The following is a 25,460-nucleotide window of genomic DNA, read 5'->3' as shown; positions in this document are numbered from 1 at the left end:
TCAAAGATTATTAGCAAAGTTATTGCTAATTATTTTTGTTTTGCTCAGATGAATAACTTGACATTTGAAATCTTTTCGCACAATGGGCCCAACCCCAAAGAAGTTAATTGTGTTTATGTCCCGCTGAGATTAATCGCCTTTAGTCACAACTAATGGATGTCAGTGGGGTTTATATAACTTTTGTTGGATGTCAGCCAGTCGTTTTGTGACTATTTATTCCAATAAAAGATAACATCTCATTTGCTCATTGAAAATCCTGTCCACTTTACCTTTTAATGAACTGTTTAAGTCACATTTCTTAGAAGACAGCAGAGGAACAGAGTAAGGAGGCGGTTGGAGGATGGACGGCGGCTAACAGATTGAGGTTGAATCCTGACAAGACAGAAGTGCTGTTTTGGGGGGGAGAGGAGGAGGGCGGGTGTGGAGGATTCCCTGGTCCTGAATGGGGTAACTGTGCCCCTGAAGGACCAGGTACGCAGCCTGGGAGTCATTTTGGACTCACAGCTATTCATGGAGGCACAGGTTAATTCTGTGTCCAGGGCGGCTGTCTACCAGCTCCACCTGGTACGCAGGCTAAGACCCTACCTGCCCGCGGACTGTCTCACCAGAGTGGTACATGCTCTAGTTATATCCCGCTTGGACTACTGCAATGTGCTCTACGTGGGGCTACCTTTGAAGGTGACCCGGAAACTGCAATTAATCCAGAATGCGGCAGCTAGACTGGTGACTGGGAGTGGCCGCCGGGACCACATAACACCGGTCCTGAGAGATCTGCATTGGCTCCCAGTACATTTCCGAGCACAATTCAAAGTGTTGGTGCTGACCTTTAAAGCCCTAAATGGCCTCGGTCCTGTATACCTGAAGGAGCATTTCCACCCCCATCGTTCAGCCCAGACACTGAGGTCCAGCGCCGAGGGCCTTCTGGCGGTTCCCTCATTGTGAGAACTGAGGCTACAGGGAACCAGACAGAGGGTCTTCTCGGTAGTGGCACCCACCCTTCAGATGTGAAGGAAATAAGCAGCTATCCTATCTTTAAAAGACATCTGAAGGCAGCCCTGTTCAGGGAAGTTTTTAATATTTAATGCTGTACTGTTTTTAACACTTGATTGGGAGCTGCCCAGAGAGGCTGGGGAAACTCAGCCAGATGGGTGGGATATAAATAATAAAATTTATTATTATTATTATTATTATTATTATTATTATTATTATTATTATTTAAGAAGAGATCAACTAAAAGGCATCCAACAGTTCTATTCAGCACTGTCGACCAAAGTACAGCTAGTGTACTTTGTATCTTGAGCATCTTGATGCAGAGCTCAGAGTGCATAGCTTTATGGGTTTCTCTGCTAGTTTCAATGAAGGGGGAATTTCTGCATGCACAGCCCTCTTTGAACATAGTGCTGTTCCCTCTACTGAAGCGATGCATCAGAGCTCCTGTGTTCAAAGGTGACCATTACACGAGGGGGGGACGACCACAAACAGCATGCCTCAAATGTTGAAATGATACGTGAAAGCCCTCAAAAAATTAAATGGCAGTGCATCAAACAGATGGAAAATGAAAAATGAAAAGTTTTAATATGTTTCATTGTCACATGCCTGGGAACTTACATGGCTCATGATTACTATCCCAAAAGGCAGATGTTATTCAGTGATGTGTCCATGGCTCATTATCCATGCAAAATATACCTTTAAGCTTTCAATCTGGATCACATTCATGGAGCGGTTTTATCTTTTGCGGTAACTGTGGCAAGCTTTCTCCATATCAATCAAGAAGTTAGGCACTCCAGTCTGTAAAGAAAGGGATCACAGAATACTTATGCATCTACACTTTATGGCCTAGTAGGCAACTACAATGGTGCCTCGCAAGACGAAAAGAATCCGTTCCGCGAGTCTCTTCGTCTTGCAGTTTTTTCATCTTGCGAAGCAAGCCCATTAGCGGCTTAGCAGATTAGCGCTATTAGCAGCTTTGCGGGCTTAGAGGATCAGCTGATAAGCGGCTTAGCGGGGGGGAGGGAAAAAAACCCGCAGGAACTCACAAGACATTTTCGTCTTGCGAAGCAAGCCCATAGGAAATTCGTTTTGCGAAGCACCTCCAAAACGGAAAAGCCTTTCGTCTAGCAGGTTTTCCGTCTTGCAAGGCATTCGTCTTGTGGGGCACCACTGTACTGATGTTCAGCTGTTTGTTACACCTATGCCACTTCAAACACAAAAGTAATTGTGCTCTGTGGCTTAAACAAGCATTTTAAACCAGGTGAGAGGGGGATTCATAACTGGTTTTTAAAATTCGTTAATCCTGGTGACCCTCCTACACAGTAGCAACATGCCGCCACCATTTTCAGCTTTCAAAATATACAGATTTATAGGATCCAAACAATATCCCATGCTGCTAGCAGCACATAAACCAAAGGTTTAGAAGAAAGTGTTTTTGTTTGATATGATCAGTGAGAGTTGGAGGCTCTGAACAAGTTACCTAACTGGGCAGGGAAAGGATAGAAATGAAAAGATTAAAAGGGAAAGAAATGCACAAGCAAATCCTAAATGTGTATCATTCCCTGATGGATTTCTGCAGTAGAAAAGTTTTGTAAGTATTGGCCTCTTTAAGGCAGTATACTTGGTGCTGTGGGAGGAGCCCAGAGAACAGCCCTTCTCCCCTGCACTAGCAGGATGCCACCTTCAGGTGAGTACTGCATGAACAGAGCTATTGTCTCAGACGAGCAACTGACAATAGGGAATGGACACAAACAAGTCTGGATTGTTGCTCTGGGCTCTATTCTGAGACTGAGAGAAGATATGCAGTGGTACCTCTGGATGCAAACGGGATCCGTTCCAGAGCCCCGTTCACATCCAAAAGCGAATGCAACCCGCATCAGCGTGTATCACGATTCACTGCTTCTGCGCATGTGCGTGACGTCATTTTGACCGTCTGCGCATGCGGCGAAACCTGGAAGTAACACACTCCTTTACTTCCAGGTCGCCGCAGCATGCAACCCGAAAATACTTATCCCGAAGCTACTTCAACCCGAGGTATGACTGTAGTTACAGGTAGGTAGCCGTGTTGGTCTGCAGTAGTTGAAACAATTTTTTTAAAAAATCCTTCTAGTAGCACCTTAAGGTAAAGGTAAAGGTACCCCTGCCCGTACGGGCCAGTCTTGACAGACTCTAGGGTTGTGCGCCCATCTCACTTAAGAGGCCAGGGGCCAGCGCTGTCCGGAGACACTTCTGGGTCACATGGCCAGTGTGACATCGCTGCTCTGGCGAGCCAGAGCCGCACACGGAAACGCCGTTTACCTTCCCGCTGGTAAGCGGTCCCTATTTATCTACTTGCACCCGGAGGTGCTTTCGAACTGCTAGGTTGGCAGGCGCTGGGACCGAGCAGCGGGAGCGCACCCCGCAGCAGGGATTCGAACCGCCGACCTTTCGATCAGCAAGTCCTAGGCGCTGAGGCTTTAACCCACAGCGCCACCTGTGTCCAAGTAGCACCTTAGAGACCAACTAAGTTTGCTATTGGTATGAGCCTCTGTGTGCATGCACACTTCTTCAGATACTTCTTCAGGTATCTGAAGAAGTGTGCATGCACACAAAAGCTCATACCAACAACAAACTTAGTTGGTCTCTAAGGTGCTACAGGAAGGAATTTCTTTTTATTTTGAGAGAAGATATGATAGCCATCTTCAAATATCTCAAGGGCTGTCACATGGAAGAGGGAACGAGCTTGCTTTCTCCTGCTTCGGAGGGTAGGACTTCAACCAGTGGCTCAAAGTTACAAGAAAGGAGATTGCTACTAAACATCAGGAAAAAAATTCTGACAGTAAGAGCTGTGGAGGTTGTGGACTCTCCTTCTTTGGAGGTTTTAAAACAGAGGTTGGCTGGCCATCTGTCATGGGTGGTTTAGCTGAGAGTCCTGCTTTGCAGGGGGTTGGAAGATGAGCCTTGGGGTCCCTTCCAACGCTACAATTCTATGACTCTTCCCGTTTCAGTACCTGTAGTTCTGCCTACAGTGCTGGCAACAGAGAATCAGGCCAGAAAAGCCATGGGCATAACCCATTGGGTTAGTTCCCTACAAATTCCAGCCCCCTGCTTACCTTGGTTCCCCAGTTGACCAGCCACGAAGGAACCTTGCCACCAGGGTCATCAAAGTATGACATGAAAACTTCAAAGCAAAAGAAAGGAAGAAAAGAGGTAGTCGGAAATCTTATTTAAGCAACTACAGCAGCTATTCATTTATATATCTATTTTGTGGTCGCCTTACTAGCAGCTATCTAAGCTACTTTTAGTGTTGTTATTTAGAACCATAAATGTGCAGAATTCATTCCCTTATTTCTCTGGAGTTTTCCACTGTTCCATCCCATGATATCAGATATATTTGCTGAAACCCCTCAACGGTTTCGGAACGTCTGCATGACTGCAAGAGTTTTTTTTTTCTTTCCCCAAAAAGCTCTTCTCCTCCACCCTCTTCAATTGTGCAGTGTTTTGTACATCCAACTGCTGTTCCTGTAAGTTTAGAGCTTATTGTATATTGTCTGGTCCCAGAGCAATAGCTGCAAAAGGCAGCAGTGAAAGCAAAACACTTTATTCCCATTCAGCTCTGCAATAAATTCAAAGGTCTTTCTTCACTGTAGAGGCTAAACTGGTTTCAAAAATCCTTCTCAGTTTCATCTCTGGAGTTATGGAGGCCTGTTGCAGAGTTGGAAGGGAAGTTTCCCAGTTCCAGCAAGCTCTGCCACTTTTGCGTATATCCAACCACATCAAATTTTTCTCTCTCTGATCACCAAGAGGGAAGGGATTGTGCATACAACAACAAACAATTCCCCTTGCCAACCCCAACCCTGCAAAAATTTCTATTAGAAAGAATTACAAATAGTTAGGGCCTAGGATACGTGAACCCATTAGCAGAACTGCAATATCTGCATCAGAAATCCACTTCCAAGCTGGAGAGGAGGTGGGGTTGCAGGCTTCATCCCCCTCCCCATGCATGCGGGGGCTGGCTCACAGCCCCCGCGATACTGGGGGAATCCTCGGACGCGGCATCACCCGGGCCAGCCCATCGGCTGGTCCGGGAGGCATGGCCCGCCCTATTTAGGGCTGGCACGGCAGAGGATCTCCCTCTTCCCGCGCTCCAGCTGATCAGGTTTTCCTACCCATTAGGTTAGGCTCTCTGACATTGCTATGGACTTCGGTTGGTCGCCGTCATGGGGCCTGGTAGGAATTTTTTCCACTTGACAAATTGGCATTTGGTTTTTTGCCTACCTCGTAGCAACCGTCACAACTTCCTTGGCATTGGCGGTTAGGCATTGGTAGGGGTATTGTTATGCAGATGAAAGGGGGTAGTCCCGTAAAGCAGTGTTCCCCAACCTTGGGCCTCCAGCTGTTTTTGGACTACAATTCCCATCATCCTTGACCACTGGTCTTGCTAGCGAGGGATGATGGGAGTTGTAGTCCAAAAACAGCTGGAGGCCCAAGGTTGGGGAACACTGCCGTAAAGAATTCCAGGGGGCATCACCTTTTCCTAAGCCTAGGGAGGTGTGGGCCTACGGCACGCCCCCGAGCGGTGACCCCGGGGGAGCTCCTAGTTGATGTGCATCAGCGGGACTCCCCCTACTGGTGGTTAACCCTTGCTGGTCTTCAAGCAAGCAGGCTGAAGCCAGATAGTTGATAGGACCAATGCCTAAGCCAATACCGCTCAATTCCTGTAATCAATAAAGTTGTGGCCTAATTTGACCCATTAACCTAAAATTCTGGTGTCTCGTGTCTTTCTTTCCGAGGGGGGAAGCAGGAACCCATCATGCAAGTCCAACTTGGCACATTATTGAGGCATCCACAAGTTTTCCCAGTCTTAGAAACGAGGTATGACAATAATCACAAAGCTAAAAGCGGTATGATTGGGCTGGGGAGGTGGTAAAGAGGGGATTTAACTTGTTGTCTCCACTTCAGTCCAATCAGGATCACACACCACGTGCCCCTAGTGGCTGCTATGTTCCTTGGGACAAAAACTTCCACTGGTGCCAATGGCAGCTTTCTTCTCTATGCAAATAGCAGCCACAGTGGGAGATTCAAAACAGCGCTGTGGGGTTTAACAAGGGGTTAATCATTAATTTTCCTATAACCGCCACAGTCCTGAAACAAATTATTCTCCCCACAGGTATTTACTTCTACAGAATAAAGAATGATCATGCCATCACTAATTTTGCCCCTGAAGAATTTATACAAGTTTGGTCTGATCACATTGTGGTTAAACAACTCCTGTTACCAGATTACACAAATTAGTTGGCTGGGATGAGCAAACATGTGTGCATAAGAATTAACCACCCAAAATATTGGATGCAAGCCTCTAGTGTTATTTTGTACACACCTGTTCAACTATCTTGCTTTCATTCTTAGCAAAATTTGCTAGTGTTAAAAAAGCAAATGAATATGTTTTTCACAATCCTAACTTGTAAATTTAACATTTCTGCTCTAAAAAGGGATGGGCGTATCTGCCACTTGCAGTTGACAACTTTCTGTTTCTCCCAATCATTTTGCACACTTCTGCAGCAATTTGTAAATTGGTTTTCTAAAATAATCAGCAAAATTTGCCAACAATGCAGTGCAAAGCTCTCAAAGTAAGCACATTGTTGCATGTCGTTTTGACAAATATACACTTTTAATCAATAATTCTTAATGCTTTTATACTGTTGTAAACTGCTTAGAGGTTGTTGTGTTTACAGTCAAGCAGAGTAAAAAAAAGTTAAATAAATATTAATAAGATTTACAAGCAACTTCCCCTAATATAATACATTTCTGTATATTATTTTCTTTAATATGTACATTTATATGCACACTGTATCCTGAAAAATGCATTTGTGTACATGTTACTTGGCTGGGAAACTATTGCAAAATTCAGAGTAATGCAAATTTCAAAGGATAACTCTGCTTTGGGTTTGTGCCTTGTTTTGAAAAGTGTGTATTAGGTAGGTTCACCTTTAAATGCGAATTGAATTGAACTTTCTCCTCATGCCTACCTCTAAGCAGGTATTTCCATAAAGTTCTTTACTGATTTCTTACCTTTGGAGCCTTTCTTGCCATCGCTTTCAAAGGCCACACATTGTTTATAATTCTTTACTCTAACAATCCCAGTCTTCTCCGGGAATTTAGAGGTATTCACGCTTTTAGCCAATATAACATATATCTTCTTCCCTTCAAGTTCCATATCTTTACGCTCACGAACGAAAACATACTATGCTGAAGTTTAAGAAATAATCAGGATGTGCCTGTATATATAATATACATATATAATCGAGACAGAAGGTATACTGGTGCAAATACGAAAAGCAATCCTGTTTCAAGAAGCCTGCATTTGTTTTTGTTTTGCTCCTCAAAGGGTATGACAGAATATGGTTCACAAGAATGCACATCAAAGTCTTAACTTTTTCTTTTCCCTTAAGAGTCAATTTATTTTTTACCTCATTTAAACTTGCAGAACTGTGCTGTGAGGAGTTTGCGGCCTCAAATATTAAGAGCAAAACTGCAACCCAAGACTTGAAAGGATACATCTCTATTTGCCATGGGAAAAGGGAACTTCACTTCCCAGCGGATTACTGTTCTGCCCTCAAAAGGTTTCTCACTTATATCTAAAAATCGGAGGGGAAATGCGTTAAATGCAGACTATGTTTTATTCAGCTGGACTTACATAAGGTTTTCAATGCATTTGGTGAATTGAAAATGTGAAAGGAGTCAGACACGAATCATAACTGTGTATGTGTCAGACCTCAGCAAGGGTCGGGCACAAAGGGATAGACATAATTGGTTCTTTTTTAAAGAATTTGACCCAAAAGCTCATCTAGTCAAGCATCCTGTTCTCACAATGGCCATCCAAATGTGTATGGCGAACTCACAAGCAGGACTCTCCCAACTTGTTTTCCCCCAGTAACTAATGTTCAGAGGCACCAGAGACAAATACAGTAGCACGGCCAGTAGCCATTCATAAAGTTATCCCCCACTATTTGTCTAAAACCCCTTTTAAACCATTCAAGTCAGTGGATAGTGTCATATCTTGCGGTAGCAAATGTCCATCTAACAGTGGGTTGTGTGAAGATTTCCTTTTGTCTCCCCTATATCTTCCAACATTAAATTTCATTAGATTATTGTTTTAATATGATTATTTATTGAGTTTATATACCGCCCTATACCCAGAGGTCTCAGAGCAGTTCACAGAAAACATCAATATATGTAATCAAAATAAAAACAACAACCCAATACCCCCCCCCAAAAAAAGAGTCACTTTTTAAAAGGGGATAGGACGTCAATCCGATCAACCAAAGGCCTGGTTAAAAAGGAACATTTTTGCCTGGTGCTTACAGGTGTACAATGAAGACATCAGATGAACTTCTCTGGGGAGAGCATTCCACAGATGGGGAGCCACTGCAGAGAAGACCCCGTTCTCGTGTTGCTACCCTCCGGACCTCTCAAGGAGGAGGCACACGAAGAAGGGCCTCAGAAGATGATCTTAGGTGACCCCATGTTCCAGTATTATGAGGGGGGCAAATTTCTTCACATTAAGCAAAATCCTATTCAGCTCTATTATGTCCCTCCTTACTGATCAGGCCTGTCACCACCTGTTCAGACCCTGCAAGTGTATTTGTGAAACTAGGATTTTCCTCTCCCGTGTGCATCATTTGATACCTGCTAACACAGAACTGCTTTTACCATATTAGTGCTCTTTCACCCAGTTTGGAGAAATCAGGCCTACAACAGCCCGATTACTTGGAGAGGACATTTGTTACTGAGGACTATAGAAAAGAAAGTTGATGCCAGGCCTAAATCAGTAATTCCCAAATGGATCACTGATGAAGATTGTGGCAGACCACGGTTTTTTTTCTGCCTGTTGTACAGTTTGTAATGCACCGTGCTAGACGCTATAGTTTTTAAATGTATTTTACAGTTTCTTTTATTTGTCATATATTGCATTTTACTGTATTCCATAGAATTCAAATCATGACACAATAAATTACAATAAAAGAAGCAATTCAAATGCAATTTTTAAAAAACCAACATGAATATTTAATGCAGTGGGTGTGTCACCGCCAATATTTAACCAGACACCGACATGCCAGAGACTACCTGAATGACTGCTCCCCACATTAAACGGGGGGTGCCCTTTGCGTGGACATGCGTGGCCCCTGGACCCTGTGCGGCTCCATTAGCACAGGCTTGGCCAAAACCAGCGATTGCAGACCTGGAAAGCTTACATGCCACGCACCCCAATATCACGATTTTCTGGTCAGAGCTTCTACCACGCTTACAGTGGCGTGGCAACCTCAAACCCACCAGACTTAACTACACTGTTCAAAAAGTCAATAGGGCATTGCGCTCTGCAACCACGCGCATGGGAGGTCGAGTCGTGAAGCATCCCAGCATTAAAGTATACATGAAGGAACTATGCAGGCCCAATGGTGTGCACCTATCGGGCCTTGGTAACAAGTGTTGGCTGAGCGACATCAGGCATGGCCTGTCGGATTGGTTGGTGGGTGGTGAAGGGTCTTTTCAGGTGTAGGTAGTCTTGGCGGCGAGACGGCAACTTTGCGGTCTCGGGTGGCGGTATCAGGCCTTGGGCGGTATCCTTTAGTCTATTTTCCTGAATTGGGGGGGGGTGCAGTGGTGACCGACGCCCCCTTCCTCTTTATGGCGGTGATACCAGGGTTCCCCGTTAAAGGGTTTTTGGAGGGGAGGCTTTGACCGTACGCAGAGAGGTCATCATTGGTCTCCCCTGCAACGACGGCGTAACGGGGACGGCTATCTCTGTTCTCCAGAGCCGGCCGATCCCCCCCCCCCCGGATAACCCTGATGTCCCCTAGATCCCCGGCTGGAGACTGGGAGGGATAAACGCCCAATGCCTGAGCCAAGGTCTACCCACATCTGAAATATAATAAAGTTGTGACCAATTTAATCCCATAGCACATTGTCTTGAGTCATTATTCCACATGGGGGGGCCTCCCAGGGTCTGGGGGACTCCGCCTGTCCACGCAATTATTATAGTTCACAAACCATGGCTTGGGAAGCCCTGCTCTAACTTCTTCTCAAGTAGGTAGGCTTCATGGACAGATCTCAAAAGCTGGGGAAGTTCCAATCGGGCAGGGAAAGGCATTCTCTAAAGTTCCTTATCTTCCCAAGTAGCTATGGCAGGCAGACCATAAAAGTCACTTAAGATGCTGTATTTTCTCCAATGAATGTGAGAATGGCTGCATGAGGGACTATTTTGCTGCAGACACATATGCTGAGATGCCAGTATTCCTCACAAATATATGAAGGGGCCTAACAAGAAGTTATTGTATTGGAAGACATTATTTCTGTGCGATGCAATATGTAATGCCAGCTGTTTGATGGATAGTGCTGTTCCCACTATAAGACACCAAATAATATCACATTTTCCACCAGAGGTCACTGGAGTATTAACTTGGTGCCATTTGACAATCTATTCCGTTTCCTACGTCTTAAGCAGCAAGCAAACTCAAAATTGAAGGTGTGAGAAAAAGAGTAATATTTGACATGTTCAATTTAATGGGCAATACAGGGAGTTCCACTATAAATGAATATTTTCTCTCACATACCAGAAGGACAAATTGAACCCTATTATTTGACAAGACATGCTATTATTGTATCTTAGGTCATCGTATTACTTGCCAAGTCTAGCTTCTTTCAGTATTCCCCGAAGAGTGAGATAGCCTAGATTAAGGACAGTGAGGATGGCTTGCTGGTTAATATGTCTCTGGTATCTGTAAATCTGTTCATATTTTTACCTTTGTTCACCTTTTATTGCCTTTCCAAAACAACCTTTCCAAGCTCACTATCAAAGCATGGGCTGCCAAAATGTCCATGGGTTCAAAATCTGGGGAAATATGGTGAGATAAGCTATAGTGCCCTACTGAGATGCATGGGTTCTCAGATCACATGTTTGTTTGTTTTTCCAAATCTCCTCACTGCCCCATAAAGCCCTCCCACACTGGGGGTCCTTGGAGAACAGCACCAAAAAGACATGAGAAGTTGCTACTGAAAGGACATTTTTGCTTCTCCCCCTGCTAATCTAAGTGGCCCAATCGGTAGGCTTCTAGCATAGACACTAAGGTGAATCCTGCCCATAGATATTAAAATCTCATTATTCATTACGAAAGTTGCTAGAATAATCTGCCCCTTCATTTTAGTACACTGGAGATTATTGAAATGTTTCTTCTTGTGAATGTAGAGTCCCGTTGGGGAAAAGGTGGGGTATAAAATTAATAACAATAACAATAGTAATGTATACTTTTGTTCCTTAAAATTGATTAATCAAAGTATGCAATATTTTCTATGCACACACACAAATCAAAACTTCGTTCTTTGTGGAAGTTCCACAGTCTTAAGTTAAGAAACGCACCAGAAATATATTCGCATTCATCTTTTGAAAACATCTTGTCTTGATGACAATGGACATCTAATATGCAATATATATTGATACTGATATATTAGATAACATAGATGTGAGCATGGCATCACACAAGAGATAACGGAAGATATTTGAAACATTCCCTGCTTACCGTAGGCCAAAATATGTGAAGCTCTGCAAATCAGACGTTGTGAGTCATTTGCAGATGGGGACATTCATATCCTATTGCCCCGTCATGTTGAAGTCATGGGTTTCCTTCCCCACCCTTTGTGTCTGTGGCATGCAGCAATAGAGTGTCATCCCAATGAAAGATAGTGTATCTGCTCTTATTAATCTCACAATAGCTAAAAGTTAGCCAAGATAACCAAGCCCTCCCCATGTATCTCAAGGGACACTCAGTTTAACTTCAACATATAATCGATACATGTAGACATAATGGGAAAATCTACATTACATGCTAGGGAAGAGCAATTGATACAACTTGGAAGTGCTCTGTCAGTAACGTGAACCAAGGAAAACTCAATATACAGTGGTACCTCGCAAGACGAATGCCTCGTAAGACGAAAAACTCACAAGACGAAAGCGTTTTTCGTTTTTTGAGTTGCTTCGCAAGACGAAAACATCTTGCAAGTTTGTTTCCTTTTTTGAGCCTTTTTTGAGGTTTTTGAAGACTTTGGTGATTTTTGAAGCTTTTCCAAAACTTCTTTTGCAGCCATTTGGTAAGTTAAACTTTTAAAACTTTTTGGGGGGGTTTTGGATTTTGGGTTGGAATCCGTGCTTCGCAAGACGAAAAATTCGCAAGACGAAAAATTCGCAAGACGGAAAAACTCACAGAACGAATTAATTTCGTCTTGCAAGGTACCGCTGTATAATTAGAACAAACCTATTATAATCGAATATAGGGAGAGACAGTGCAGTACAGGCAGTGTCCTAAATCACTTGAGCAAAAGAGGTGGGTGAGGGCGGTGGCTGGAAAGCAGTTTCCACCAACTTAAGAAAAGCAGAGCACTATTTCTTTGGAAGGATACATCTTAAAATGCTTTTCCATGGGTGCTACTTAGAATAAATGGCTTTCTAACATCAATTGATGTCACCAAATTCAGTGTGATGTCTTGAGAAATGCTCTCTTGGTCTGGGGCCGAAAAGTCATTGCCATGCTATCTTCTAAAAGGTCTCAGCAGAAACATGTCATCAGGACTAGCTGTGCATGAAGGAACTCCAAGAGTACAGTGGTATCTCTAGATGCGAACAGGATCCATTCCGGAGCCCCATTCACATCTAGAAGCAAACGTAACCCATGTCCACGCGTGTCACATTTCAGCGCTTCTGCGCATGCGCGTGACATCATTTTGAGCGTCCGTGCATGCACAAGTGGCAAAACCCAAAAGTAACGCGCTCCATTACTTCTGGGTTGCTGCGGAGAGCAACTCAAATGTGCTCATCCCGAAGCACATTCAACCCGAGGTATGACTGTAGTGGTTTCAGCAAGGAGTAATCTTAGGTACAGTGGTACCTTAGTTTGTAACTGTTTTGGATTACAACCGTTTTGGATTACAATCACGTCAAACCCTGAAGTGTGTATCCCTTTTTTTTTTATTACAACCCTTTTTTTTATTATTACGACCAATTTTTTTTAAGGCCCCAATAGCGAAAGCGCGCCTTGGGTTTCAACCTGTTTTGGTTTACAACCAGACCTACGGAACGGATTATGGTTGTAAACCAAGGTATCACTGTACTGCTACAGCTGGATCACCATATGATACGTTGCACAACTAGATAAGGATCTCATGTGTAGTTTATATGGAAAGACAAATAGTCACTTGTTTAAACTAAACATGGAGAAGGGAACCGGAACTTTGAAGTTTAGGATAGGGATGGAAATGCACAAATGTCATTCCGTTAAATAAAGATGTACACAACAGTATACATGACACCACCTCTGACAAATTTCACCTAAGGCAAATTTTGAGGCAAAAGTGGAAGTCCTTGCTCAGGCGAAACTGCAGCGGAATTAATGTTGAGGTAAAACAATAAAACAATAACTTCCAAGAGGACTCATGCTATTTCACAGTTTCACACACCCCTAAGTTGCCACCAAATTCACCTTTAGTGATATTAAGAGGCAAACGTGGAGGCTCCTGCCCATGCAAAACATATGAGGAACTCTGAGGGAAACCTGAAGAATTTCAATAACACTAGTTAAATTTCATAGGGGCATCCCTGATTTGGAGGAATGGAAATCCATGTAATGAAAATTATTATAATTGTTTTAGGCAACCAACTGGACAAAAATAAGGGGAAATTCTCTCTAGAATCAAAGAGATCAAAGCTAAAGAAGGTCTTAGAGTATAGTAGCCGATTGCAAAAGAGGATAGACTTCTTCATCTTTTCATCGATATTCAGGAGAGGGAATTTCAGCAGATGTGGCTTGCATAACACATGTGATTCCCTTTGCCTCCAAAACGATTAAAGTTTCTGCTTTTGTATCTGACCGCTCTAACAATCTAATAAAAACTGGTGATTAAGGGGGTATCAAACACTAGGCCTCAGATTCCCCAGATGTCATATAATGATCAAGAGACAAGTCCATTTACCCATAAACCATCATGAGAACAGGGTTGATGGATCTAAGAAAGTTGGTTTTAACACAAAAAATGGCTAGTAAGAAACACATTGCTTCTTATTTGTTTTTCAGGGCATCACAAGTAGATGTCTATATTAGCATTAATGCTTTGGTAATGGAAATCTACTTCATGCATTTTTCATACTGAAAAACTGTACAGAGCATTTGAAAGAGCAAAGTAAAAGAATCTTCAAAACGATGGTGGTCAAGGAGCGGAGGAAAGGAACCTGTCACAGCGACCAAAGAAAATGACATTTTGGTCTTGAATAATTTACTGACCTCTAAGATACCGGTCCCATTGTGTTCTGTAGGTTAAATCCATGTACACTTCTGCACATACATCTGGGGAACAATCACCAAGAGTGGCATAGACTTTATACTCGTACAGTCCAGATTTCTGAAAAAGCAAGAGCAATAGGAGGGAGCAGGTCGGGGAGAATCAAGAATCCTGTATTTCAGGCCTCTGCTTGGTTGCACTAGCAATGTCCAAAAATACTCTTTTACACCACTGTGCTTGCACAATGAATACATTTACAACATACAAATATACTCTGTGATGTTTGCGTTAAAACAGAGGCGAGTTGGTCCATTTGCCTAAAGAACTGGACTGCCCTATGACACACTTATCTTAAAATATATACCAATCTCTCTGCTATATCTTTTTTTCTGTATAACCCTAAACATACTACTCAAAAGCAATAATGCTTTCTCATATTTACACACTAGAAATCATAGAAATCATCCTATATATAAGTTGGTGTTGTAAATATAACTCAGTTGTTTATTTTAAATATCAGAGACTACTGTATAGTCAAATGAAAGTCTCAGCATCTAATCCCCCTTTATCCTTTGAAACATAAACTGCAACAGGAGTCATACTTCTGTTATGACAATCAAGTGAAATAATAAATATATATTTCAGCACTCTGACTGTATTCTACTTTTGTTAGACTCCACCAAACCACCACCCCCATCTTCACCCTGACCAGTCTAGAAAAATTCATGTTATTTATTTTGTTTTATCTGACTAAGTAGAGCCCTCTGCACAAATCAAGTAACCCTTACACTAAGATATTGATAACCCTTTGTTCAGAGAGTTGCATTATTTGCTAGCAATACGAATTGCAGAAACAGAAGGTTTTTGGGTCTAATTCATCGAGGAGATGCAAAAAGGTCAAAGCACAGTACACGTGAATGGAATTTAAACTACCTTTTACCCTTTTCAGTCTTGTATTCTGTAAAATATTTTTTAACAGAGCTCTGTTATCATGAACTTTCTCATTCAATAAACATCACTTCATCCTTCAGCACCGTCAGCTAGACCCTTTATGAACCCAACATTTAAAGAAAGGAAATATTTAAAATAAAGATACGGCATGACTCACACAGCATTTTGTAATAAGGCATTACAACACTGCTTCACAAACAAATTCTGGCAATGTGAAATAGACCTCCACCCAAGCCTACGCCCTCCGGAGTTCTATTTTCCAAAGATACATCAAGCCTGCAATTATTTAAGAGTGATTCCTGAAATTTTACACTTTGTAAAATCACTCTACCTCCATTTATTTAAAGGACTACCCTTTACTGCAGAACATTACAAGAAGAGTCTAGAGTCTAGACCATCATCTACCACAACAGATGGTTTTAGTTGTGGTTTTAGTTCACAAGGCTTGCAATATCTCAGATAATCTGAGCTTTCAAAGGTTAGCAGACCTATTTTCCTGTATGAAAGGAATGTGAATATCAACTGAGAGATTATGACGTGCCTGCAGATTACAGGAGATGTTTGTTTAGAAGGCTGGAAAACATACAGTACCATGAAGTGTTCTCAGACTGGGCCATTGCAGTAACAAAACAAAACAAAATTGTTAAACATTAGCCTGCATTTTGAAAACAATAACTTCAAAAGACAAACCACCACCTATAGCTAGTCTAGATTTTAGTATGATCCCACCGCTCTGGCAGTGTTAGTTGCTTTCCACCAAGAAGAGACTTTCCTGTACAGTATTTAGAGATTTCTACCAAAGTTGCTACAGTGAGACAGATTTCTTTAAAAGCAAAAAGAGAGGCGTGGGTTACAACATATTTTGGACACATTGAGAGCTTTTTCTTTCTGGTTTATTTTATAGATTTGTTTATTCGTAGTCTGTGATAAAGCTGGCATTAGTCAGCAAGCAAAGCCTCTCTCTTTTCTTTTCTTTTTTTAAAAGCAACTCTGGGACACTTGCTGGAACCCTTAACATTCCAGGTTTCGTTTCCAATCCTCTGTTCCTCAGGCATGTTTACAAATTGCTAAATTATTATTACAATAATTTTATTACCCAACCTTCACCCTATGGTCCCAGGGCAGGTTACAACTGTTTAAAATACAACATTAAACATTTTAAAAACTTACAATTATGCACCCCTCAAAAAAAAAACCACAAAATAGGGTGTGTCCTAAAATTGTACATCTCAGGTGTCAAAGGCCTGAGCAAAGCATGCTATCACAGTATGATACTACCACAATAGTTAAAAAAGCTGTTCATCAGAGAATTAACAATCCAACCCTAATTAAAAAGAAGTGCAAATATGTGAAGAAAAGCTATGTAATCCCAACATTCATATGCCTACTTAGTTTGCATTCCTCTAATTACAGTGGTACCTTGGTTGAAGAACAGCTTAGTCTATGAACAACTTGGATTAAGAATGCTGCAAACCTGGAAGTAGGTGTTTTGGTTTGTGAACTTTGCCTTAGAATAAGAACCATGTTTCGCTTCCTGTTGAGTGTGTTCCATTTGTAAACCGAGTCCCCCGCTCTATGGGAAAGCACGTCTTGGTTTAAGAACACTTTGGTTTAAGAACGGACTTCCGGAACCAATTAAGTTTGTAAACCAAGGTACCACTGTACCTTGGTGGATTATAAGTGGATTATAAGTGGATTCCACCACTTATGCTACCTGCCAACCTGTTTTAACTTTCGCTGCTGGTATAAGTCTACAAATTGCAGCGTTTCTTTTGCTAAAACAAATACAACAAATTGCTTCCTTTAAAACCGAGCCAAGTATGACATCTGCCTACTTTCTTCTTGAGGGATGATACTGCATTCCAGTCTCCAAACAATCACCATGTAAACTTAGAATGACCTCCCAGGCAGGGCTTAAATGGCCTTTGAGCCTCACTTGGGATGACAGTATGATTGTTCCTATAGTAGAAATCAGAAGAGAGGCATTTCTCATTTCAATCATCAGTCTGACCAATGCAGATCTTGTATTCCCATGAAAAAAACAAATTAAACATACAAGCCACGTGTGAAATTGTTCTTGATCCGTGTCAGCATTTGCTGACTGGACAGAATTATCACACCAACAAAACAACCTAGCATTTAAAATACATTACAGTGGTACCTCGGGTTACATACGCTTCAGGTTACATACGCTTCAAGTTACACACTCCACTAACCCAGAAATAGTACCTCAGGTTAAGGACTTTACCTCAGGATGAGAACAGACATCGCACGGCGGCAGCAGGAGGCCCCGTTAGCTAAAGTGGTGTTTCAGGTTAAGAACAGTTTCAGGCTAAGAAAGGACATCCGGAACAAATTAAGTACTGAACCCGAGGTACCACTGTACTTCCAAGCCCCCAATTATCCAAATTCCTGTCGTATCTAATGCAGCAGGGCCATGCAACACACACCAAAATAGCAGAGGCTTCAAGCATTCCACCAACGCACGTCCCAATTTTGATAGCACTTCGGTTAGTAAAGAATTGGGCTTCCTGCCTGTGCTAGACTCCACTTCTAGGCATTTCTGCCAGCTGCTTGAATCACGCTGTCTCTGACCACAGGCAGCCCACAAAGTTTTCCTCTTGGCCAATAAACCAGCAGGGCTTCAGTATTTCAAGGCAGAATGCCCTGCTGAGTTGGCCAGCTGTTTATCCTGAAGCGGAAGCAGTCTGAAATCTGTGCTGAGCAGGCTGGGATTTGTCCTCAAACGTATACAAGAGTGAAATCAATTTAAAACAGACAGATCTGGGCCAGACAGATCTAGGAATATGATGGCAAGGACTGGCATACAGGCTTCAGAAATGAATTAAGAGTGGTGTGGTTGCTGCCATCTAGGGCTGAGTGATACCTGGTTTTCAATACAGCGATATATCATGATGTCTGAAATCAGGATGGAGCTATGTAGAGGCCCACACTAGCCCACGGCCAAGATAGGAGCATGGTACTTTTCTACCTGAGTAAATAAGCTCATGACAAGAAATTACCGTATTTATCGCTCTATAAGACGCACCAGACCACAAGACGCACCTAGTTTTTGGAGGAGGAAAACAAGAAAAAAAATATTCTGAATCTCAGAAGCCAGAACAGCAAGAGGAATCGCTGCGCAGTGAAAGCAGCAATCCCTCTTGCTGTTATGGCTTCTGGGATAGCTGTGCAGCCTGCAATCGCTCCATAAGACGCACATACATTTCCCATTACTTTTTAGGAGGGAAAAAGTGAGTCTTATAGAGCAAAAAATACGGTAAATGGAGTAAATTTGAACACACAAGTGCACCAAGCAGAACTCTTCCGGAAAACAAGCTACTTGAAAGTAGGTTGCAGCGTTTAGAAAATAAATATTGTTTGTCTTCCAACTCTCAAGCCCACTCCTAGATTTTTTTTTAAGTGCAGTTTTTCCAAGGACACAAACTGCTTTGGAAGGGAGGGAAAGAATAAACTCTGCCTGTGTCTGTACTCATGGCGTTCTGCCCACCTCCCTGACCCATTCAAGGATGCTGTGAAAAGAAAAAGAAAAAGCTAATCCTTGAACCAAGGATTAGATCAGCACAGGTTCTCAAACATTGTCCTACAAAACTTCCTGTGAAAGGGAGCAAGGGAAAAGAAAAACAGACAACTGTGGTGCACCCCCATGGTTAAACAAGACAAAGTCCAGCTGTTAGTACTCAAGTCTCAGCTCCTCTTAGGTCTGGGAAGCAGAAGACTAAAAGAAAATAGAAGCCTCAGGATCATGAAAGGTCATGAAGGATGGGATGACACAGAAGCAGAACACCCATGAAAAATGGAGCTAACCCCACTATAAAAGTAAAGGTAAACGTACCCCTGCCCGTACAGGCCAGTCGTGTCCGACTCTAGGGTTGTGCGCCCATCTCACTCTAGAGGCTGGGGGCCAGCGCTGTCCGAAGACACTTCCGTGTCACATGGCCAGCATGACAAGCTGCATCTGGTGAGCCAGCGCAGCACACGGAAACGCTGTTTACCTTCCCGCTAGTAAGCGGTCCCTATTTATCTACTTGCACCCGGGGGTGCTTTCGAACTGCTAGGTTGGCAGGTGCTGGGACCGAGCAGCGGGAGCGCACCCCGCCGCGGGCATTCGAACAGCCAACCTGATGATCGGCAAGTCCTAGGCGTTGAGGTTTTACCCACAGCGCCACCCGCGTCCCCTAACCCCACTATAGTTATGGCAAAATGCTTGTCAATCTAAATCCAGAAGCACCCTTGAGATGCAGGTCTCCACCGTTCCATTTCAAATGGAAATATATAGCAATTTAATCCTTAATCTGTCTGGACTGTAAGTAGTTTTACAGGAGGATCACTTTGAGGAGGGGGTAAAGGTAAAGGGACCCCTTGGTCTAGTTGTGACCGACTCTGGGGTTGCGGCGCTCATCTTGCTTTACTGGCCGAGGGAGCCAGCGTACAGCTTTCGGGTCATGTGGCCAGCATGACTGAGCCACTTCTGGCGAACATGGAAACGCTGTTTACCTTCCTGGCGGAGCGGTACCTATTTATCTACTTGCACTTTGACGTGCTTTCGAACTGCTAGGTGGGCAGGAACTGGGACCGAGCAACGGGAGCTCACCCTGTCGCAGGGATTCAAACCGTTGACCTTCTGATCCTGGGCTCTATGGTTTAATCCACAGCACCACCCACGTCCCTAGAGAACGATTAGCCAATCTCATTTCCTAAATCAAGTTATATAGTCATAGTAAGTGCCGCACATCCCTTCTGCTTGAAGTCTGGCAAGGTGGAGGGAGCAGAGGACACTCCAACACCCAGCCAGGTTTGACCCACAGGCTGTCAGTTGCTGATCAGTACAGTGGTGCCTCGCAAGACGAAATTAATTCGTTCCGCAAGTCTCTTCGTCTTGCGAGTTTTTCGTCTTGCGATGCACGGTTTTCCATAGGAATGCATTGAAAATCAATTAATGCGTTCCTATGGAAACCGCCTTCCCCCGACCTCTTCTGGCGGGCGGCATTTAAAATCGCCCGGGACAGCGGAGGACTTCTCCGCTGTCCGGGGCGATTTAAAAGCCCCTGGGAAGGCAGGCAGGGGGGACAAAGACTTTTGCCCCCCCCCGCCTGCCTTCAGAAGAGGTCCAGGAAAGGCTTCGCGGACCTCTCCGCAAGCAGCGGGAGCGCTCCTTGCGGAGAGTTGCCAGCGCGCCCAGGCTTCGCAGCCCTGCCGCCCGGCTTCGGGACATCGTTCCGAAGCCGGGCGGCGGGGGGAGGCTTTCCCGCCCCGCCGCTCGGCTTCGGGACATCGTTCCGATGCCGGGCGGCAGGGGGAGGCTTTCTCGCCCCGCCGCCCGGCATCGGGACGATGCCCCGAAGCCGGGCGGCGGGGGGAGGCGTTCCTGCCCCGCCGCCGGCATCGGGACATCGTTCCGATGCCGTGCGGCGGAGGGAGGCTTTCTCGCCCTGCCGCCCGGCATCGGGACGATGCCCCGAAGCCGGGCGGCGGGGGGAGGCGTTCCCGCCCCGCCGCCCGGCTTCGGGACATCGTTCCGATGCCAGGCGGCGGGGGGAGGCTTTCTCGCCCCGCCGCCCAGCTTCGGGACATCGTTCCGAACCCGGGCGGCGGGGGGAGGCTTTCCCGCCCAGCTTCGGGACATCATTCCGATGCCGGGCGGCGGGGGGAGGCTTCAAAAGCCGTCCGGGGGCTTTTAAATCGCCCCGGACAGTCCCGGGGCGATTTAAAAGCCCCCGGTTAGGCAGGCAGGGGGGGCAAAGACTTTTGCCCCCCGCCCGCCTTGGGAAGAGGTCCTGGACCTCTTCCGAAGGCGGGCGGGGGGCAAAAGTCTTTGCTCCCCCCTGCCTGCCTTTCCGGGAGAGCGGGAAGGCAGCGCTGCCTTTTCCGCTCTCCCGGAAAGGCAGGCAGGGGGGAGCAAAGACTTTTGCCCCCCGCCCGCCTTGGGAAGAGGTCCAGGACCTCTTCCCAAGGCGGGCGGGGGGGCAAAAGTCTTTGCTCCCCCCGCCTGCCTTCAAAAGCCGTCCGGGATAGCGGGAAGCGCTTCCCTGCTATCCCGGACCGCTTTTAAAATGCTGGCGGTGGGGAGCAAAGCCTTTCGCCCCCGCCGGCCTTCCTGGACCTCTTCTGAAGTCCGGAGGGGGGGGAAAGGCTTTGCTCCCCACCGCCAGCATTTAAAAAAAGGTCCCCGAGATTTCCCTATGGGCTTTCGTCTTGCGATGCAAGCCCATAGGGAAAATCGTCTAGCGAAGCGTCGCAAAAACCGAAAAACCCTTTCGTCTTGCGGGTTTTTCGTCTTGCGAGGCATTCGTCTTGCGGGGCACCACTGTACTCTACAGAAAGCTGTCAGTCCCTATTTTATGCTTCCTATCTGGAATACCCAAATACTACTACTACATCTCAAGGGAGGACCCTGTCTATTCCATGGTCACATTAACTGGTTGTTTTTTCCCCCTTCCTGGCAGTGCTATTATGTCCCTAACATCGGCATGACAGGTAAAACCCCAACAGGTAAGCTGCTCCCTATTACTGCATCTTTGATTTCTGTTTTTCCTGTAAACAGGAACACTGAAATGGCCAGGGGCTGCCTTCTGGCATATCTTCTGCAATACTACACACGTATCCTTTAAAGTTCACTCACAAAAAATCTAATACTGAAAAGAGAGGTGGAAGTAGATCTTAATTTTTCAAATGAGGTTCAGGCCTCTGAGCAAGTCTTGTAATCTGTCCTGGAAGGAAGAAGCCCTGCTCCTACGTGGGTGTGGATAAACAAAGAATGACTATATAATGGAGGACAGGATTTTTTTAATGGCAACCCTAAGAATAATAAAGATCTACATTGGGATCTGCTGCCCCTGTGGATCCTGCTCCAAGACGCAATCACCTTACCTTGCCAGCCCTGTTTTGTTTGATACAGTGGGGCTTCTCCTTAAATAACGAGAGGCTGCTGTTGCCCAGTGGAAAGGCAAGGCATTTTGTACATGTTCAGGAACTTTGTGATCTATTTCTTTGAAGAAGAGACATGGCCAACAATCGAGAGCAGGCTGTAGTAGAGAATAGGAGTTGGCAAACCTGATGCATTCCCCACTCCTCCAAAGGCTGGAAGTGGTTTTAGAAGTGCAACGGCTTGCAGGCCTGTTGTGAGGGCCATGGGGCACAAGGGGGGGGGGGAGGCCCACTGGCCACCGTGGAGGAAAGGCCAGGTGGAAGTTTGGCCAGGGGGGTCTGACTAAGGAAAAGAGCTGCTGTCTCACACAGTGTTTCACAACCTTGGGTCCCCAGCTGTTTTTTGACTACAATTCCCATCATCCCCAGCTAGCAGGATCAATAGATGGGAATTGCTGCGAAAACAGCTGGAGACCCAAATATGGGCAACCCGGGCCTAGTGTTTCTCAACCTTGGGCCCCCAGCTGTTGTTGGACTACAACTCCCATCATCCCTAGCTAGCAGGACCAGTGGCCAGGGATGGCGGGAACTGCCACAAAAACAGCTGGAGACCCAAATATGGGCAACCCGGGCCTAGTGTTTCTCAACCTTGGGCCCCCAGCTGTTGTTGGACTACAACTCCCATCATCCCTAGCTAGCAGGACCAGTGGCCAGGGATGGCGGGAACTGCCACAAAAACAGCTGGAGGCCCAAGTATGGGCAACCCTAGTGTTTCTCAACCTTGGGCCCCCAGCTGTTGCTGGACTACAACTCCCATCATCCCTAGCTAAGCAGGACCAGTGGCTGGGCATGGTGGGAACTGCCAGAAAAACAGCTGGAGGCCCAAGTATGGGCAACCCTAGTGTTTCTCAACCTTGGGCCCCCAGCTGTTGCTGGACTACAACTCCCATCATCCCTAGCTAAGCAGGACCAGTGGCTGGGCATGGTGGGAACTGCCAGAAAAACAGCTGGAGACCCAAGTATGGGCAACCCTAGTGTTTCTCAACCTTGGGCCCCCAGCTGTTATTGGACTACAACTCCCATCATCCCTAGCTAGCAGAATCAGTGGCCGGGGATGGCGGGAACTGTAGTCCCCAAACAGCTTGGAGGCCTCCTCTTTCCCTGGCGTTTCCACGGCAACGCGGCGCCGGTCCTCAGGATCCCTTGCTCCGCCTAGGCCTCGGCGGCCCTTTCCCCTCCTTCCCTTCTGGTTTGGCCGCAGCGCCGTCGCCCCTGGCCGGCCTCGCACCTCGTCGAAGAGCCGGAAGATGCAGAAGCTGGCGGTCTCGGCCATGAGCTCCCAGGCGGCCCTGGCCGCTTCGCGGGGCTTGGTCGACTCCCGGCAAACGGCCAGGAACTGCTCTTCGCCGAAGGGGCCGCGGGCTTGCTCCGCCCTGCGCGAGGAGCGGCACGTGGAGGACGAGGACGAAGAGGAGGACGACGACGACGAGGGGCCGGCGCTGGCGCCGCGGGACATCCCCGACCACACGGGCAAGCAGCGGGCCGGCCACCACCGCCACCTCCGACGCCCGCCCTTCGCCTCCTTCGCCGCCGGCAGAACCTTCGGGCGCCTCTGCAGCAGGGCGCGGAGGGCCTCCGGGGGGCACATGGCCCACGGCGGCGGCGGCGGGGGGCTTCGACGGCTCCGGAGGCCGAGCTGCTCGCGACTACTTTCTGCCGTCGAACGGGGCGCGGGCGGGGGCGGTGCCGCGGTTAGAGTGCCGGGGTTGGGACGCCGAGGAAGGCCTGGGTTCAAATCCCTCCCCACCACCCTCACACCGTCGAGGGGGTCTCTAAAGCTCGCTTGTCGTGCCTCCCAAGCGGCGTCGTTGTTGGGGGGGGGGAGTGTGCTTTTTTGTAGGCCGCCCTCCAGGATTTAATTTTTTGGGGGTTGGGGGGGTTATCTGCAACTCAGTTGGCCAGTTAATTATTTTTTATTTACTTATTTTATTTTAGTTAAGTTTTTATTTATTGACTTGATTTACAGGGGCTGATTCACATTTAATGAGGGGAAATACAAAAACGAGAGAGAAGGTTAAAAAAAAAGTGGTTATAGAAATGCTAAGAATAAGGTAATTATGTATGGAAGTCAGAAAGAGGGCCAGGGGAGGTCGCTGCTCTGTTAGAGCAGTGCTTGGGTTTGTTGAATTATGTAATGAAACTCTGATCATGATAAAATTGAAAATGCAATAAAATTATTATTTTTTAAAAAGACTTGATTTATAGAGGCAGCTGTACCCCCCTTGCTACGCCCATCCTGCCCTCCCCTTTGGTCGAAAAGTTGGGGTGCTGCTGCACAGGGCATCCCCTCTGCTGTTTGTCCCATTGTTGTTGTTGTTAGAGGTTAACGCATGTCTTGAGTTCAAGCTCCACCACCCTCTTTCTGAAAGGGTCTGCCCTGCGACATGTGAAGGAAAGATGGTGCCTCTGAGCATGTGCAGGGTGCACTCACGTTCTCCTTCCCCATCTTGTAGTGGGCGTTCCGTGGGATTTACTTGAGCCAGGAAAAGGAGCCTGAACATCTGTAGTAACTATAAGCAGGGGCAGGAGAAGGATATATCTGCTCTGTTTCTGCCTTATTAGAGATTCATATGTTTCTGGGTTTGATCTGAGTTCAGCCTCACCGCCCTCTTTCTGAAAGCCATGAATCTACGCTGCAATATAGATTGTGCCTCTGAGTCTGTACAGAGTGCACTGAGGTTCTCTTTCCCTGCCTTGGAGTGTGTGTCCCATGGGTTTCATTTGAGCTAGGAGGACCAGCCTGAACATAGGAAGTAGCTATATGGGGGGCGGGAGAGGTATTTCTCTGGGGTTTGAAGAGTCCTGTTCACCATGACCTAGCCCCCTGTCCAGCAGTGCATTTTTCTCATCCCTGCTGACGCTTCATACACGAGATAATACACCTGTGAAACACTTAGTGATTACATTGAAGTGGCTGCTGCCACCTCCTTATGTACTCAACATAACTTGGATGGATTAGAATCCCCATTTCACCAGTAAATAATCCATTTTTTTGCTGTATGTGAAACAATGATTTACAGCCCCCTGGTTTAAGAGGAAAGCCAACCGGAGCTCAGCGTTTTCCAAGGATTCCCCACCTGCAGCTGAAATAGCTATTAAGTTCTGCTAGGGTTCTCTGGATGTTGAAATCAAGAGTTTTCCTTTCCCTGACATCAGTTTGAAGGGTGGTGATTACTCCCAGTCTGAAGGTGTTGTGCATTCAATCTGAATAGGGAAACTGAGGTTTTGAATAAAGTACTTGAAATGTTTCCATATTGTGCCTAGAT

General features: G+C 45.7%; 1 protein-coding gene and 1 long non-coding RNA gene across 2 annotated transcripts in view; one reads left to right on the top strand and one right to left on the bottom strand.

Moving 5' to 3' along the window:
- LOC309363074 overlaps positions 1 to 25,460 on the top strand; it is a 674,350-nt gene that overhangs the window by 331,930 nt on the left and 316,960 nt on the right. The window lies entirely within an intron of this gene.
- PCTP (phosphatidylcholine transfer protein) lies at positions 1,552 to 23,801 on the bottom strand. Its single transcript, XM_081898968.1, has 6 exons — positions 23,423 to 23,801; positions 14,298 to 14,415; positions 7,528 to 7,607; positions 7,042 to 7,213; positions 4,083 to 4,150; positions 1,552 to 1,788 (listed from the first exon to the last, which is right to left on the bottom strand). Exons 1-6 carry the CDS (start codon positions 23,780 to 23,782, stop codon positions 1,726 to 1,728), a joined length of 861 nt encoding a protein of 286 aa, XP_081755094.1. The 5' UTR covers positions 23,783 to 23,801; the 3' UTR covers positions 1,552 to 1,725.

The sequence above is a fragment of the Podarcis melisellensis genome, assembly GCF_964234715.1.
Source record: "Podarcis melisellensis genome assembly, chromosome: 2".
NCBI lineage: Eukaryota > Metazoa > Chordata > Lepidosauria > Squamata > Lacertidae > Podarcis > Podarcis melisellensis.
This window is presented reverse-complemented; position numbering and strand designations above follow the sequence as displayed.

Excerpts from the sequence above, each read along its gene's own strand:
- PCTP (XM_081898968.1), bottom strand. The coding sequence starts at position 23,782 with ATGTGCCCCCCGGAGGCCCTCCGCGCCCTGCTGCAGAGGCGCCCGAAG. Across the intron at positions 7,214-7,527 it reads TTCCCATGGCAAATAGAGAT|TATGTTTTCGTTCGTGAGCG; the intron begins GTATCCTTTCAA and ends ACTTCAGCATAG. Across the intron at positions 1,789-4,082 it reads TGGTCAACTGGGGAACCAAG|ACTGGAGTGCCTAACTTCTT; the intron begins GTAAGCAGGGGG and ends CTTTCTTTACAG.